Source organism: Oncorhynchus mykiss, chromosome 9 (assembly GCF_013265735.2).
Source record: "Oncorhynchus mykiss isolate Arlee chromosome 9, USDA_OmykA_1.1, whole genome shotgun sequence".
In the NCBI taxonomy this organism is placed as follows: domain Eukaryota; kingdom Metazoa; phylum Chordata; class Actinopteri; order Salmoniformes; family Salmonidae; genus Oncorhynchus; species Oncorhynchus mykiss.
The window spans coordinates 24,762,408-24,778,222 of record NC_048573.1 but is presented as its reverse complement, the minus strand read 5'-3'; the positions used below and the strand labels follow the sequence as shown (position 1 = coordinate 24,778,222).

General features: G+C 41.6%; 2 protein-coding genes across 5 annotated transcripts in view; one reads left to right on the top strand and one right to left on the bottom strand.

Moving 5' to 3' along the window:
• Positions 1-868: 868 nt before the first annotated feature.
• LOC110531797 (perilipin-2) lies at positions 869-7,791 on the top strand. 2 transcript variants are annotated; one of them, XM_021615226.2, is made up of 9 exons: positions 1,585-1,606; positions 1,946-1,985; positions 2,408-2,603; positions 3,738-3,820; positions 4,146-4,464; positions 5,706-5,890; positions 6,107-6,217; positions 6,415-6,705; positions 7,450-7,791. In XM_021615226.2, the coding sequence occupies exons 2-9, from the start codon at positions 1,956-1,958 to the stop codon at positions 7,570-7,572; spliced, it is 1,338 nt and encodes a 445-aa protein (XP_021470901.1). In that variant the 5' UTR covers positions 1,585-1,606; positions 1,946-1,955; the 3' UTR covers positions 7,573-7,791. The 2 variants fall into 2 exon arrangements, with proteins under 2 accessions (XP_021470900.1, XP_021470901.1); XM_021615225.2 differs by lacking the exon at positions 7,450-7,791 and having other exon boundaries at positions 869-1,606; positions 6,415-7,140.
• A 406-nt stretch (positions 7,792-8,197) lies between these two features.
• The window catches only part of LOC110531798 (zinc finger protein 502), a 34,361-nt gene continuing 26,743 nt past the window's right edge, over positions 8,198-15,815 (bottom strand). For 2 of the 3 annotated variants that reach the window (XM_036987646.1, XM_036987647.1), the window contains 7 exons: positions 14,778-14,879; positions 14,582-14,677; positions 13,736-13,846; positions 13,431-13,551; positions 13,001-13,318; positions 11,019-11,237; positions 8,198-9,745 (listed from right to left, as the gene is read on the bottom strand). In XM_036987646.1, coding sequence (XP_036843541.1) covers positions 9,696-9,745; positions 11,019-11,237; positions 13,001-13,318; positions 13,431-13,551; positions 13,736-13,846; positions 14,582-14,677; positions 14,778-14,879 — 1,017 coding nt within the window. In that variant the 3' untranslated portion in view covers positions 8,198-9,695. The remainder of the gene's footprint in view (positions 9,746-11,018; positions 11,238-13,000; positions 13,319-13,430; positions 13,552-13,735; positions 13,847-14,581; positions 14,678-14,777; positions 14,880-15,815) is intronic. The other variant, XM_036987645.1, reaches the window with a different exon arrangement.

Sequence of the window (15,815 nt, the reverse complement as noted above, 5' to 3'; positions counted from 1 at the left end):
TGTAAAATACAATTTTTTTCTGGCTTCTCCAGTGATTTTACCAACGCACCAGTACTGGCGAGACCTATAAACTATAAAGCTGTGGCATGACTCAGATGCGGTCAGAGAAGTCAAATAAGGACAATGAACTTTGATCACACTCAACAGGCCATTGAAGATGCTTTCACTACTAGCAACACTAGGTAAACATTTATATAAAGTTGGATTACAAAACCTACCACATTCTGAACAAATATGTAATCTTGTCAGTTTCTCATGTCACATGAGACATAGCCTAAGCCAAACGGCGAAAACCAACGTGACAAAAACACAAACCTACACATGTATTATGTGCTTCGAGACAACTGTAACCTGTCAAATATCCCTTATTGTCCATGCTATGTAGGCCTACTGATTCTGTACAGTTGACGGTGACATCACAAAGTGCATCAATAAAGTGACGACATTCATTGTTCTTGGTCCACAGGTTGTACTTTGCTTGACATCACATCAGGCCAGGCAAATAAAATTATATGATGGAACCTTCTGGATTGTAATACACTATGTGATTGGATTATAGTCCAGATCAAAACAGCAAAGTAATCACAAACGTCACTTAGTCATAGGAAGGGTCAAATCTAGCCTATTACAACTTAGAACTATTGATGTAGTGGAGGGTAAACTTAGCTTTTACCCACCTTTTAATTACTCTAGATCATTTCCCCCCCCCTTTTTCATTACAATTTGCCCACCTATTTACCCATGGTGCTCAGGGTTTAACCTACTTTACCACTACTTCCAAAATATAAAAGGCTAAGGAAAGGGGGTTCAGTTATGTAGAAACGTCTATTTTAGTCCAATATCTCTTTAATCCAGACTTTTGAGCAAGGTCAAAAATGACGGCCAACTGGGGAATAGTTCATTGAGTAATACTGCATTCCAAAATCACATGGCATGATGATTCATAGTCTAAGTATGAATTACACCGTATTACAGTCATTGTAATTATAGTGTAACACACAGAGTCAGGTCATACAGCCTAAATGGTTTGATAAAAGTATCCGTTCTTCTGACACCCCTCATTGTAAAGACTCAAGTACCGCAAAACCCAGGTTCAATTGCCCGTCAGTCTATGAAATTCGATGACTTTTTGGCTAGGGATGTATTCTCGAAATGGCCACAGCCTACTTTAAGGGTTATTAAAAGGGAATCTCTGAATGAATGTGGAATACAATCCAAACAGCAGTACATTACGTATTCGAATACATGTTATCCCAGTAATCCTACAAAAATAAATATAACATCTATGGGATATCCACTATAGAGGTTGTTAGTGTAAGAAGCTACCACATGCAATGTGTTAAATGTCTGACATCGTTTATCCTCAACTGATGCAGGACTGTGTCAGGCCATTCATGTATCTAGGAAATCCCCTGCCATTTTCCCCCTCGTTACCTTTGCCCTATAATTTTTTGAGGCGGTTACGTCAAGTTATTAGCAATATCTCGCGAGAAGCAGATACTATAAATGGGACGTTGTTAGTTCACAATCAAATCAAACCTGAAACGGAGTAAGTTATTACACTGCTGGGATCATCATCATTCACCAAAATTAACCAACTAACGTGGTAGGTAACCTTGTTCCATTTTTTTATTATCATACTTTTGTGTTTATTTGATTTCGTGATCAACCAATTTGGTGGAAATTTGTCTGAACGCGAGAGTTCCTCTTTCGAATTTGACAGCATACAGTAAGTAACGTTTGCTGCTACACTGTATCAATCAATATCACTTTCCCTGATGTTGTTTGGGTAGATAATTGAGTAGACATAATGATGTAGAAATATTAAATCGTATTTTTTCCTTGTGAGTTGATCAAAGCAATGTAGCAGAAAATAACATTATTTTTTGCGTTGTTGAAAGAAATGAAATGTCCATAACATGAATGTCTTTCTCCTCTTGTTTAGGTTTGCAGACATGGAAGTCGTTGAAGTCGTCAATAACCAGGTATGTCTCTTTTGGGGAGTGAAACGGATCAAAGTAGTGTATGCCAGCTGATAATGAAACAGGACATAAGTGCATATACAGAAAATGATAGGCTACAACTCCTCAGATAGTTGACATTCAATTGGCTTGGTTATAGGTGTGTCTTTATTTTTGAGTGTGTGTTTACGGGTCCAATGTTATGATAAAGGATAGCAAGTTAAAGTGTTGTACTACAGTAGCCAACTTTAGTCAGGAGCTGCTTGGTATTGATCCTTTGGACCCCAGGTGGGTTAGGTTTCTCATTTTAAATCTGAAGGAAAATCTATACATTCAGAAGCCTATAGCATACTTAGGGTTTCTACTTGTATCATTGCTGACATTACTCTTGAGATATTGTAACACGCAGTGTTCTAACATCCATTTTCAACTCAATTTCTCACCAGAATGTGGTTGAGAGGGTGACCAGCCTCCCATTGGTTAGCTCCACCTATGACATGGTGTCCAGTGCCTACTGCACCACCAAGGATAACCACCCCTACCTCAAGTCTATGTGTGAGGTGGCCGAGCAGGGGGTTAGGAACCTCACCACTGCAGCGCTCACCGGTGCAGCACCCATCATCGGCAAGCTGGAGCCACAAAGTAAGAATCTGTAGCCATCTCCAAATCTATAGCCACCTGGTATATTTTCACTAATGTGGACCTTCATATTGAGTTTAATCTATTTGATTAATTTTCTATGTGGTGGTCAAATCTGGAGAGCTGTAAATGGAAAAGCAAGCGCTTTGCCAGAATGGAATTTCTAGTATAAGGCTTTAAACATATGCTTATTACAAAAAATACTGTGCTTTTCTAGGTCAGTTTGGTTTCGATTATAAACAAATAGGCAGGGCTTTTCGGTTTCGATAATATTTTTTAAACATTACAGTTACTTTGGAGCTTTTTAATTGCAATTTCAACGCGGGGTGCTGAGAAGCCTATATCGGTCCGATATACACGACTAGTGTACCTTTTTCAAAAACCAAAACTTATTTTTTATTTTTTTTTATGTATTATTATATTTCTCAGCAACCCAATTTAGCTAGGCTAGCTGCAGAACTGTCTAACAAAATAATTGTACTGTTTCTTCAAAGATAAGGCAAACTATCACGAACTGTCTCTATCTCTTGCGGTCTGTGCGGTGTTTGTATCTAACCTAACGTATTAGGCTTAAAAGTGTATCCATCTATGCCTGAGCCGGACAAAAATGGCGCAATGGATTATGGTCATTGACGTTAATTACCACGTTTCTGCACTGAAATAGGTTGAATATTAGCTTACTGAAAACTACAACTCGCGTTAGCCCAGCGACCCACATAGTTATTGAGTTTATTTCTCTCGTGAATGATTAGAATTTTCTCTAGTGAAACGGCGCGTTGGGCTCACAAAACTCCCGAAGTAAATGGAATTCAAGTAATTGAACCAACATCGGTCAATTAGTTGTTTAATAACCGAAAATCCCGGAAATATTGGTTAATCGCTCAGCATTAGATCGTGGAAAGAGATATTGAGTTACACTTCCTAATTGTGTAAGGACCAGAAAGTCCATCCAGTCATCTATGAGCTGTTGCTCAACAACATAACCTTTTACCTAGTAATCACATCTTATGTCTTGTCTTGAACCAGTAACACTTTTTTAGTATTCTTCTGTAGTGCTACAATTTGTGACTCTCCATTCCCAACCTTGAATGTGATACATTTTGCTTATAATGTTATGCCCTCTTTTTCTGCCACCAGTTTCCATGGCTAATGACTTGGCCTGCAAAGGTCTGGATAAGATTGAGAAGACCTTGCCAATCCTGCACCAGCCTTCTGAGCAGGTATATGACTCTCACTCCCCAGTTATTACTTGGTACCGAATGACACAACGCAACACCGCATTTCACAATGAATCAAGCGGATGCCAGTCAGATTGGCCAACCATAGAGGGAGGAGCAATGACTCATAACCTGTGTGTCAAAATCAGTGACGTATCATCTATTTGGACCGGGCTCTCCCTCTGTCATAAAGCAAGTGTCTAGTCAGTCAGTGGTCATCCAAAGGCCAGGACTCACTCATTTGAAAAATTAAGTTCAATCTCAATGTGACTTTCCTGGTTAAATGAAAAACAACCTTTTTTCTCCCTATCCCATTCTTCCTGTCTAGATTGTCGCCAACGCCAAGTATGCAGTGACCGGTGCCAAAGACGTGATGTCCAACACCGTCACAGGGGCCAAGGACAGTGTGTCCCACACCTTGACCAATGCAGTGGACCGGACCAGGGGTGCCGTGCAGGACGGCGTGGAGATGACTCGTGCTGCGGTCCAGGATGGTATGCAGATGACCCGGGCTGCTGTCAGCGGCAGCGTGAATACGGTGATGGAGAGCCGTGTGGCCCAGATGGTCAGCAGCGGAATGGACACGGCACTCACCACCTCCGAGAGCCTGGTGGACCAGTACCTGCCTTGCACTGAGGACGAGTTGGGTGAGTGAGAGCTAGGCTTATATAACCTAACAGTCTCTTACAATGGATTCTCAGTGATGACTGAATAATTGGACTGGGGCTAGCAACAACACCAAAGAGCATTAAGATCAGTCATTGATACTATTTAGCTATGCTGTTGATCTTCATCAACATTCCGGAGAAAAGGCAGCTAATCGGGTTCGGTTGAGATTCTCAAGATTATTCAGACATGGCCCATTTTTTCTAATGACCAAAAGAGAACATTTCTGGTTGTTTTGGGCTAAATCATTTTGGTTTACAGTACAGTGACGAATAAAGAGGAATAATCCTGTACACAATGTTTCCTACAACACTTCCAAAACATATATGTTGTCAATAAACTCAAGGTCAGGAAGTCAACTACTCATTTACTCATAATACTATGTCTGATTAGATTCACTAAGCTTGCTCACCCATACAATGTCAGCAAGCATTTACATTACATTTACAATGATTACATTAACTTGATATTATTTACACAAAAGGCTCAAAGCAATGCTTAAAGGGACAATCAGCAGTTGCTACTGTCACAGCTGTCGTCGGAAGGATGAGACCAAGGCACAGCGTTCTTTGAGTTCCACATAATTTATTAACGAAGTGAAACTTTTAGAAAAGACAAAACAATAAAGACGACACCGACTGACCAGCTTCGTTGTGCAAACTACCTGCACACAAACAAAGAACAAGATTCCACACAGAAGGAAGGAAAAGAGCTGCCTAAGTATGATCCCCAATTAGAGACAACGATAGACAGCTGCCTCTGATTGGGAACCACACTCGGCCAGAAACAAAGAAATAAATAAACTAGAATGCCCACCCTAGTCACACCCTGGCCTACCCAAAATAGAGAACAAAAGCCTCTCTATGGCTAGGGCGTGACAGCTACATCCATTTTCTGACTTATAAATGAACGATATACAACCATTGATTCTTGATGAATATAATTTTTAAATGCCTCATGAGCTTAGTTCAACTGTCGTACCCCATCAGAACCCAAACTATAAGCTTCTACTAATCCAATGTTTGTAAACAACATGTAAACAATCACTGTACAGCCCGAAAACATGGTTACAACTATAATTTTGATACCATGGATGGCCAGTCCTTGCATCCATAGCTGTCTTTGAATATGAGAGTGGTTACATTTCGAGTCCTAATTCCCCTTTATTGTTTCAACTCCTGATTGCCGCTTTAGTTTCATGTTCCTCTTTTCACCTTGACAGAAATCGAGGCTAAAATGGTCGAAGGATTCGATGTGGCGAAGGATGCACCTAGCTACTATGTCCGTCTGGGCTCTCTGTCTACCAAGCTGCGTAAGAGGGCGTACCACAAGGCTCTGGCCCAGGTCAAAGACGCCAAGCAGCGCAGCCAGGAGTCCATCTCACAACTCAGCCACACTGTAGACCTGGTGAGTGTTGACATCAAATGATAGAAGTGGAAATGGAAAACTTTATTCTCCATAGAATGTGTCAATTCTGCAGAAGGAGTAAATGGAAATTATTTTAACTGTCTTTCATGAGATGTAATGAGATCTGATGAGGTTCCCTTGCACTGGATTCATTTAAATTATGTGGGAATGAGATGTTCGTTGTGAAGTCTATCATTTCGTTTTCAACCCTTTTAGATTGAATACGCCAGAAAGAATATTGACGGAGCTAACCAGAAGGTGAAAGGGAAACTGAGCTCCCTGATTGAGTGGAAGTCTAATGAGGAAGCCGATGGCAACGAGGCTGAGGTAATGACCATACTTAAGAGCACTCATCATAGAATACCATTTTAGCCACATCATATTGTACATGGACCATCTCTTGCAGTTTTGCGTCCAAATTGCATATTTAAGTTATTTTATTTGACTACTCCTTGAGGAAAAAGCTACTTCATTTTATGTGAAGATACAGGTGAATTAAATGGTCTTCATCATTTATCCCCCAGAATATAGAGTCAAGGACCCTGGCCATAGCACGCTCCCTCACCCAGCAGCTGCAGACAACGTGCCAGGTGCTGGTGTCTGGCCTACAGGGCCTTCCCCAGAACATCCAGAAGGAGGCGCTGTTCCTCAGCCACTCCGCCTCCCAGGTCTACTCCAGCTTCAGCAAAGCGGCGGCGTTTGGGGACCTGTCGGACGGCGTGCTGGCCAGCAGCAAGGCCCAGCTGGGCAAGATGAAGGAGTCGCTGGATGGCGTCATGGACTACCTGGTTAACAACACATCCCTCAACTGGCTGGTAGGTCCCTTTTACCCCCGGCTGGCACCACCCCCCACCGCCACATCCTCCCAGTCTCAGAAGACACCAGCCCCCGCAGAGGTGGAGATGAAATCAATGGAATAACTAGCTGCCTGTTTAACGACTTTCTATCCCATATTATTCCTCCATCAAATATCCTTAAGTCACACTAATGAGCTTGCATTTATTCAGCATGTTGATGAATAAATGTTGACCAACTGTTTGTGAATGTTGCTCAGTGTGTGCTCAATAATCTAGCTTAATTTCCATATGCCTTTTCTTATGCAGGACATTGCTTTTGATGCTACTGTTGTTTTTGACATCACATTATATCCTGTTGTAACCATAACCTGCCATATAGTAGATACGTAGATGTTAACACCTTAACTTGTATGCTGCCATCTTTGTACAATTCTAATAAATAAGTTAATATGTCATCTGTGTGTTGTCTTGCTGCCTTGAAAATGACCAACCAGTGTGAAAGCATTTGGGAATGGAATTGGATGTTTTATACATTGTCGAAACCCATCTTCGGGCTTCAGTGAATTCAGTGTCTGTAATACATTGAGATAGCTTGGATATGAGGTTTGTCTGTGAGTGGTTCAACTAACTAAACTGTAGTTGTATGGTTTTCCAGGACTAGGTTTGGCAATGATGTAACCCTCCCACTGTATTAATACCTAGTAATCCAAAGGTCATACAGTAAGGCAGGTTCTTGTGCTTAGTTGCGTTTTCCATTTACAGGTACCAGACTCTACCTTGTCCGACCTCTCGTCAGTTGAGGATGATGAAATGTCAGATGAGACCAGCACCAACAAACCTCTTATCAGCTCCCATTGCCCACCAATAACCTTCATTGTCAGCTAAATAGCACGTATGTCTGATATAATGGTTAGTTATTGAAAATAGTATTTTCTTTTCAAAATACTTTCAAATACCATTGGTAGACATTGATTAATTTGGCCAGTGTATTTTAAATGTTAAATAGAATATGTAAATACTCATGTATTTCAACTGTCTGTTCTGTTGTGGATGAAACATTTTTGCATTCGCTAAGTGACCGCCTCTCCCACTTACATATCCAGTTTTGAATCGGATTCATTATAAAATTCATAATGCGGTCATTTAAGATATAATAAAATTGGTGTTTGTGGATTAATTTACTGCTGCTCGATGCCCTTTATGAACATGTTTGATTGGGTTTTCATTTTTGTAGATTTTCAACTTGAAAACATTCAAAAAGTTATACTTCAAGGCGGTCACTTTCCTAGGGTATTTTCATGGAAGGCGTGTGAGCATTTAAATAAACATTGTAACTATGGTTTCCTATACAGAATATAATGTAATGGTAGTGGGATATAGACTGAGGCCTCCAGAATAAGAATGCTATTTCTCATAGTTGCAGGTGAATTAGGAGTAAATGTAACCAGTGTGTGGTTGTATGTTCTAATTAGCAGTTCTTTAATAAGTAAATAGAGAGTGTTCTGCCCCATTGCTGCTCATAATGTCTTCTTTATTAACAAGAGGAATAGTCATATACACAAAATCTATACAAAAACTTTTCCAGGAATCCTCAACAATTATGACAGCCTTCATAATGTGTCATGCAGGGATCATCAATTAGATTCAGCCGCGGGCCAATTTCTTTCTGGAGCGGATGGTCGTGGGCCGGAACATAATAAAAAAAATGGTTTTATACTGCAAAATGACCGCAAGACGCCTAAACAGATATTTGACTAAAACAAAAATGTCAAACCTTGATTACATTTGGGAACATTGTCCTGTGAAGGGTGCCTTCTTTTGGATGGCACGTTAAAATGGGTGTCGTGACTCTCCGTGGTGAATCCCATGGTGCTTATTGTAAGAGTATGGATGTTGACCACAGTGTCATGGTTAAATTCCCAACCTGGCCACATTCCATCATGGCCACTGAATCATCCCCCTCATTCCTAAATGGAATATATCACTACTCACCTCTCCACCTGATAGCTGATGTGTGGGGTAGAGTTTTGGCATAAAAATGGTCACTGTGCATCACTGAGGTGGGTGCTGCACATTGATAGTGGATGAGGTGAGTTTCCGCCTACTATGTAAAGTACTTTGAGTACCTCAGTTAGCAGAAAAGTGCTATATAAATCCAATCAATTATTATTATTTCTATACAATCAAATATGTCTGTCTATTATGCGTGGCAGTACTTGGGAATATATTTCAGAAATGAAAACCAATAGATGATTTCCTGGTGTTTTTACAGTCTTATGTCCAACAATGAAAATCTAAATTCAGTCCGCGGGTCGCCAGTTGGGGAACCCTGCTGTACAGAGCACAACGTCCCTCAAGAACTTTCGGACAACTTAAGACTTTTTCTCGATGAACTCGCTGCTGTATTTTCAGGTTGCCGCTTTCAGTGAATCTCTTACCACACCTTATACACTGATAAGGTTTCTCCCCTGTATGAGTTCTCATGTGTTTTTTAACGCAGCTGCTGGATGCAAAACGTTTGTCACACAGTGTGCAGGGGTATGGCCGCTGGCCTGTGTGACTCTGCAGATGCACTGTGAGACTTTCAGGTTGTTTGAACCTCCTCCCACAAAGTTGACAGCTGTAGGGTTGCTCACCTGTGTGTGTTCTCATGTGTACCCTCAACTGACCTGAGGTGCTTAAAGTCATTCCACAAACGCTACATAAGTACGGTTTCTCCCCTCTGTGCATCTGGAGGTGTTGCGTCAGGCCATTGGACTGTATAAATCCCTTCCCACAGATAGAACAGACATAAGGTCGCTCCCCGGTGTGAGTGCGTTCATGTGACTTTAAGATTTCTGTTTTCCTAAAGCCCCTGCCACAATGTGAGCAAACTTATGTCCTTTCTTCAATGCGATTTGCCTGGTGAACTTTCTGGTGCTGTTTTAGACATCCCTTCGTTTTGTATCTCTTCTCACACTGGTCACAATGGAACGGCCTGGCTTCAGAGTGAACGCTTTCATGTCGTCTCAGGTCACAGAGGTTTCTGAAACCTTTCCCACACTGGGAGCAGGTGTACCTGTTGATTTGATGAGACAAGATATGATAAGGTGGTTTAGTCAAGGACCTTACCATAGTCACAAACTATAGAACAACCGAGCATCTCTATCTTCACCACCGTAGTAGTCCTGTACAGAACTCAAACTAATTTTGTTCGAGGGCCACATTCTGTCTTCACTGAGGTCCAGAGGCCACACTGCAAATGTAGTATATTGCCTTGTCTAATTACACAAACTGTATAAATATGTTCCAAAAAACAATTGATGCTCCCTGACTAACAGCCTAGCTTTCATTTCAGTGACTGTTAGTGAATATGTTTGTGTGATTACCTAATATAATATACAGTGTTGAAAAGATACCACCTAGAGAAACAAAGTAACTAATGACATCAATATTATGAGAAAAATCCAATTACGCTGTCATTAAATGACTCAGTATTAGAAAACAGCCAATTATCTTGCTACTATGAGAAAGATGTTATTACGATGTAAGTTAATAACTTGTTCTTATGAAATAACAATTCTCGTTATAAATGGGAAACAGTGTTGTTACAATATAATGTGTGTTCTTAGAACATGGATACACTGTGGTTACTGCAATTCCTGTCCAACGAGGAGCGGTGGAATTTTGTATTTCTTTCTTTCCTTCCTTCTTGCCACACTTGGTGACTTATGGTGGGCCGTACTGATATTACACACTGAAACTTTCAGGTTGTCGCTGACAGTGAATCTCCTATCGCACATTCTACACTGCTAAGATTTCTCTCCTGTATGAATTCGCATGAGAACGGCCGCTCACCAGTGTGGATCCGCCGATGTATTGTGAGACCGTAACATCTTCTAAACCTCTTCCCACAATGCTCACAGCTTTTGGGGCGTTCATCTGTGTGTGTTCGTGAGTGTACCAACAAGGCACCTGAAGTACGAAAACTCTTTCCACAAACGGTACATAAGAACGGCTTCTCACCTCTATGCCACCGGAGGTGACCTATCAGTATTTGATGTTGAATAAATCCCTTCCCACATATAGAACAGACAAAAGGTCGCTCCCCATTGTGGGTGCGTACATGTGATTGTAAAGTTCCTGCAGACCTAAAGCCTCTGCCACAATGTGAGCAAACATATGGCCTTTCTCCAGTGTGAACTCGATGGTGTTGTTTTAGAGCCACCTTTGTTTTGTATCTCTTCTCACACTGGTCACAATGGAAGGGCTTCACCTCAGAGTGAACGGTTTCATGTCGTCTCAGTTCATATGAACACTTGTGACCCTTCCCACACTGGGAGCAGATGTACCTGTTCTTCCTGGTCTTCTTGGCCGAGGAGCTTTCTGTCTCACTGACAGGCAGGACGTTGTTCTCAGCTCCAGCTTCTCCAAAGTCCACGATCCCACTGTCCTCCTTTGGATGGTTCTTCTTGATGTGCTCCTGAAGGATGAGCCATCTCCTGTGGGAGAACTGGCACTGTGAGCAGGAAAAGCCCTGGGACTGGGGGGGGGCTTGGCTTTAGCTTGTCCTGCAGGTAGAAAACACAGGAGGGTGAAATAAGGGCTGGTGAGTTAAAAGTTCCATTGCAGATTGTCAGTAGTTGATGAGGCAATAATATAAAGATTTGTATTTTATCCATGCCGAAATCTGTTGTGCAATTATAGAATCTGATCTAAATTGATCTAAACTAGTGGAGTTATGGAGTGGAGTAAGAAATTCCTGAAAAATTAAGTTTTTACAAAGTTACTTTAAAATAAGTTTGACTAACAACTAGTGTTGCACGGTATACCAAAACTTTTGTACCTTTTCCGATACTAGAACATGAAAATATTGTTTGGTATTAGAATTTGTTACTTTTGGTACTTCTGTCAAAGTCTATCAGCGCAAGAGCCTCCCGAGTGGCACAGCGGTCAAAGTAACTGCATCGCAGTGCTAGAGGCGTCGTACAATTTTCCCGGCGTTGTCCGGGTTAGGGGAAGGTTTGGCCGGCCGGGATGTCCTTGTCCCATCAAGCTCTAGCGACTACATGTGGCGGGCCGGGCACACGCACACTGACTCGTGTCGCCAGTTGCAGTGTTTCCTCCGACACGTTGGTGCCGCGAGCAGTGTGTCAAGAAGCTGTGCGGCTTGGCAAGGTCTTGTTTCGGAGGATGCATGGCTCTCGACCGTCGCCTCTCCCGAGTCCGTACGGGAGGTGCAGCGATGGGACAAGACTAACTACCAATTGGGTAGAAAAGGGGTAAAAATAAAAAAATGAAATAATAATATAAATACAAAAACGTACATCAGCACAGACGATGTCCCCCTTATCATGCTGTACAGAAGTTAACACCTGAATAATGCGACACGACATCAGGCATGCAGAAATGTTGAAACTGTTAATTATGGTTCTCAAAACAATGTCCATACAGGCTAAAACACTTTATAATGCAAGATGATACTGGTAGCTTCCAGCTTTGTAGGCTAACTTTCCTTGCTAGTTTACAGCTGAAGCCAACATCAATTCACTACCCTTTGTGATAATATGCTAAATGTTGCTGATTTAAAAGCTAAACACCACCAAAAAACATTAAATTTACTTATTCGGTCTCTCTATCACGTCTCTCCCAAATATTATCTATTGCCTCCGCAAACTGACTGTGTGAATAGGGCTCCGCCTCGTGAATGCGTCATTACTGGCTAAAGAGACAGAGCGCACTTTTATAAAATAAGCTACTTCTATGCAAATGTTGTTGATCAGTACAATAAAATAAGTCCCAAATGGAAGGGAAACAGATTGTTTGTCAAATGAAGCCCCATGAAATCAGCCAAAACAAGCTCAATAACTCAATGCATGCACACACTCCTATTGAATATACATTCACCTGTATTGTGAGAAGGCCTAGGCTAAATCTTGATTTACTCAGTTTATCAAATCGAGATTTATTATTCAAATAAATGACTGTCATTATGCTGTTATGTACTGTAGTTAGAAATTGAGTCTCTGAAAAATTTTACCGTAAAAATATTCTAATGTAATGATATTGAACTCAAAAGATGCCCAACGATTGAACAAAGCAGTAGCTGAGTTTATCTAGATAAAGTACAATTCTGTGACTGGCTAATATATGCCTTCTTTTTTTGCCCATGGTATCATTTTGGTATTGAGTATCATGACAATAAACCTGGTATCAAAGTCAAAATGCTGGTATCTTGACAACACTACTAACAACCAGGCTCTGCTACTCAAACTTCAACTCAGTTCGCCAGTGTATGGATGTATGCAATGTATTCCGTCCTGAATTTCCTTACCATTGATGCCTACTAATGATGGCTGTTTCTGCTGCCCAGAATTCCCAGAGGATTCCCCAGCCTCTTCCAGTCTTTCAGTGCCCTCATCACTTCCCTCATTGGCGTATTTGTCCTCCCCACTGACTTCTTGCTGTCCCTCCTCTCCACTCTCCTGTTCTTTCAGTCCTTGAGCATTGTCATTCTCTCCCTTTCTCCTCACATCACTCTTGTTCGTCACCGTGCCTTTTTCTCTGCCTCTTTTGGTCTGTTTAGACTTCAGTGAGGGAGCAAGGCAGGACAACGTGGACAGGATGGTATCAGAGTCATAGAAGAAAAGATCTTGAAAAGAGAGAGAATACAAATAATTCCAAATTCTCTTTCAGGAGAATCCCCTACAGGTATTTCACCCAGAGGTTAACAAGTTCAAATAGATCACCTGAGGGATCCTAACCTTTTTTTAGGTGCCCCAGATTTCTATGATGCTGCAGCAGTGTTTTCAGATGCTCAGGGTCAGAGAAAGACTGCTGACACTCTTCCAGGTCAATAGGGGTCAAGTTGAGAATGGATGCTGTCTGAGGGAGAGAAGAATAAGTATGTCTGCAGAACAGAGAAAAGTGCTGTCCAATCCCACATGACCCCTAGCCCCTACCCAGTTGACACTTATCGATGTTTATTCATTCATGGAAGGGTGTCAAGTATACAAATGAACATCAACATGTTTTAGATGATCTAATAGGATGGAGATGGAGTCAGTACCTGTGTAAAGCTGGGCACTGGCATCATCTCCTCCAGTCTGTCAAAGAACTGCCACACCAGTATCTGTAGCGCTGTGTCATACCTAGTGCTGTACTGTACAGGGAACACCTCCTTTAACACAGAGGTAGAAAGGGAGAGTTGTGTGGTTTTAGCCAAGGCACATGTAGTAATTTAAAAGTAATCAATATTCGCATTGAGGTCATTCTAGTCGAGGGATGGGCAGCTTTAATGGGGGTGGGGGAAACTAAAAATCTGAACTCATCAGGGGCCGCAGTTGCTTGCGAGTCTGCGTACCCACATGTGCATACCCCCACAACCACATTTTGAGCAAAACATTTGAGCAGCCACCCTCTGACAGCAGGGAGACATTTTTTTTGTTTATTTTAGATTTAATTTTGTGCAATTTTACACATTTTGCCATGGGGCGGAGAGAATATTTAGCAATTGTATAACTAATTTCCTGCAATTCAACACATTTTGTCATAGGATGGAGAGAAATGTTTGCAGTTTTTAATAAGATATCTGGGTGAGACTGACTAACACAATCAATGGGTGCCCCTCAGCTGGTAATTGGACCATTATTACCAAGTTTAGGTAGCTGGCCACTAAAAAAATGTTAACTGACATGGGCTAATTGAGTGTCTATCAGTGAATGACGTAAGAGAAAATCTGTTAATGAACAACCCAATTTCGAAATTGCACCTTGTGTATTCTACTATTTCAACTCTGAACAGTAAGTTCAGACCCGGACTGAGTTGGCAAAAAAATTACAATCGAGTTGCCCATCCCTGTTCTAGTCCTTAGAAGGTGGGATTTGTAACATCTAGATGTGAGATATCATCTCACCTGAAAAAAATGTTCCCTCTTTGTTGAGTCTTCTAGCAGAGTTTGGACCAGCTCCACAAAGTTATCCTTTGAGTCCTCCACAGATCTGTCTTTGCTCTGAATATGTCAATCACACACAAAACAACTGTAACCATCTACAATGAGAAATAGGTAAAGCAGACTTGCCATTAATAGACTGATATTACAGGTTACTTACCCCTTTATGTGTTGTGCATGAATGGATTCTGTCCAGGTGGGGCTGGATGGTTTTGTAGCCAGCTGAGTTAGACTCCACACCACGACACAATTCAAGAACCAGCTGAAACAGGAGGCATATACTGTTATGGCTATGAACAAATTATTACTGACCAAAAATATAAAACGCAACATGTAAAGTGTTGGTCCCATGTTTCATGAGCAGAAATCAAAGATACCAGAAATGTTCCACACGCACAAAAAACACATTTCTCTCAAATTTGTTTATCTCCTGTTAGTGAGCATTTCTCCCTTGCCAAGATAATCCATCCACCTAACAGGTGTGGCATATCAACAAGCTGATTAAACAGCATGATCATTACACAGGTGCATCTTGTGCTGGGACAATAAAAGGCCACACTAAAATGTGCTGTTTTGTCACACAACACAATGCCACAGATGTCTCAAGTTGAGCGAGTGTGCAATTGGCATGCTGATTGCAGGAATGTCCACCAGAGCGGTCGCCAGAGAATTGAATGTTCATCCTTCTACCATAAGCCGCCTCTAATGTCGTTTTAGAGAATTTGGCAGTATGTCCGTCCGGCCTCACAACCGCAGACCACGTGTAACCAGGCCAGCCCAGGACCTCCATATCCATCTTCTTCACCTGCGGGATCATCGACTAGAGTATAGGAACACTGTGGACAATTTTCAGCAAGTTGCAACCATGAAATACAGTTATAAACACTTTTCCATAAACAAGGTCTAAATCATGTTTGATGCACTAAGTAAGTCAATTATTGGCAGGACTGTTTAAACTAGACCAGCTACCAGGAAAGCTGATGAAACGGTGGGCTTGCAGAACCAAGAATTTCTGCACAAACTTTCAGAAACCATCTCAGGGAAGCTCATATGCGTCTTCGTCATCACCAACAGGGTCTTGACCTGACTGCAGTTTGGCATCATAACCGACTTCAGTGGACAAATGCTCACCTTCGATGGCCACTGGCACGCTGGAGAAGTGTGCTCTTCACGGAATGTACAGATACCATGCCGAGAT

What these genes read in the sequence shown, in the direction of transcription:
- LOC110531797 (XM_021615226.2), top strand. Translation starts at nt 1,956, where the DNA reads ATGGAAGTCGTTGAAGTCGTCAATAACCAG. An exon ending in CGGCAAGCTGGAGCCACAAA is followed by an intron (nt 2,604 to 3,737) that starts GTAAGAATCTGT and finishes TTCTGCCACCAG; the next exon opens with TTTCCATGGCTAATGACTTG. An exon ending in TTGCACTGAGGACGAGTTGG is followed by an intron (nt 4,465 to 5,705) that starts GTGAGTGAGAGC and finishes TCACCTTGACAG; the next exon opens with AAATCGAGGCTAAAATGGTC.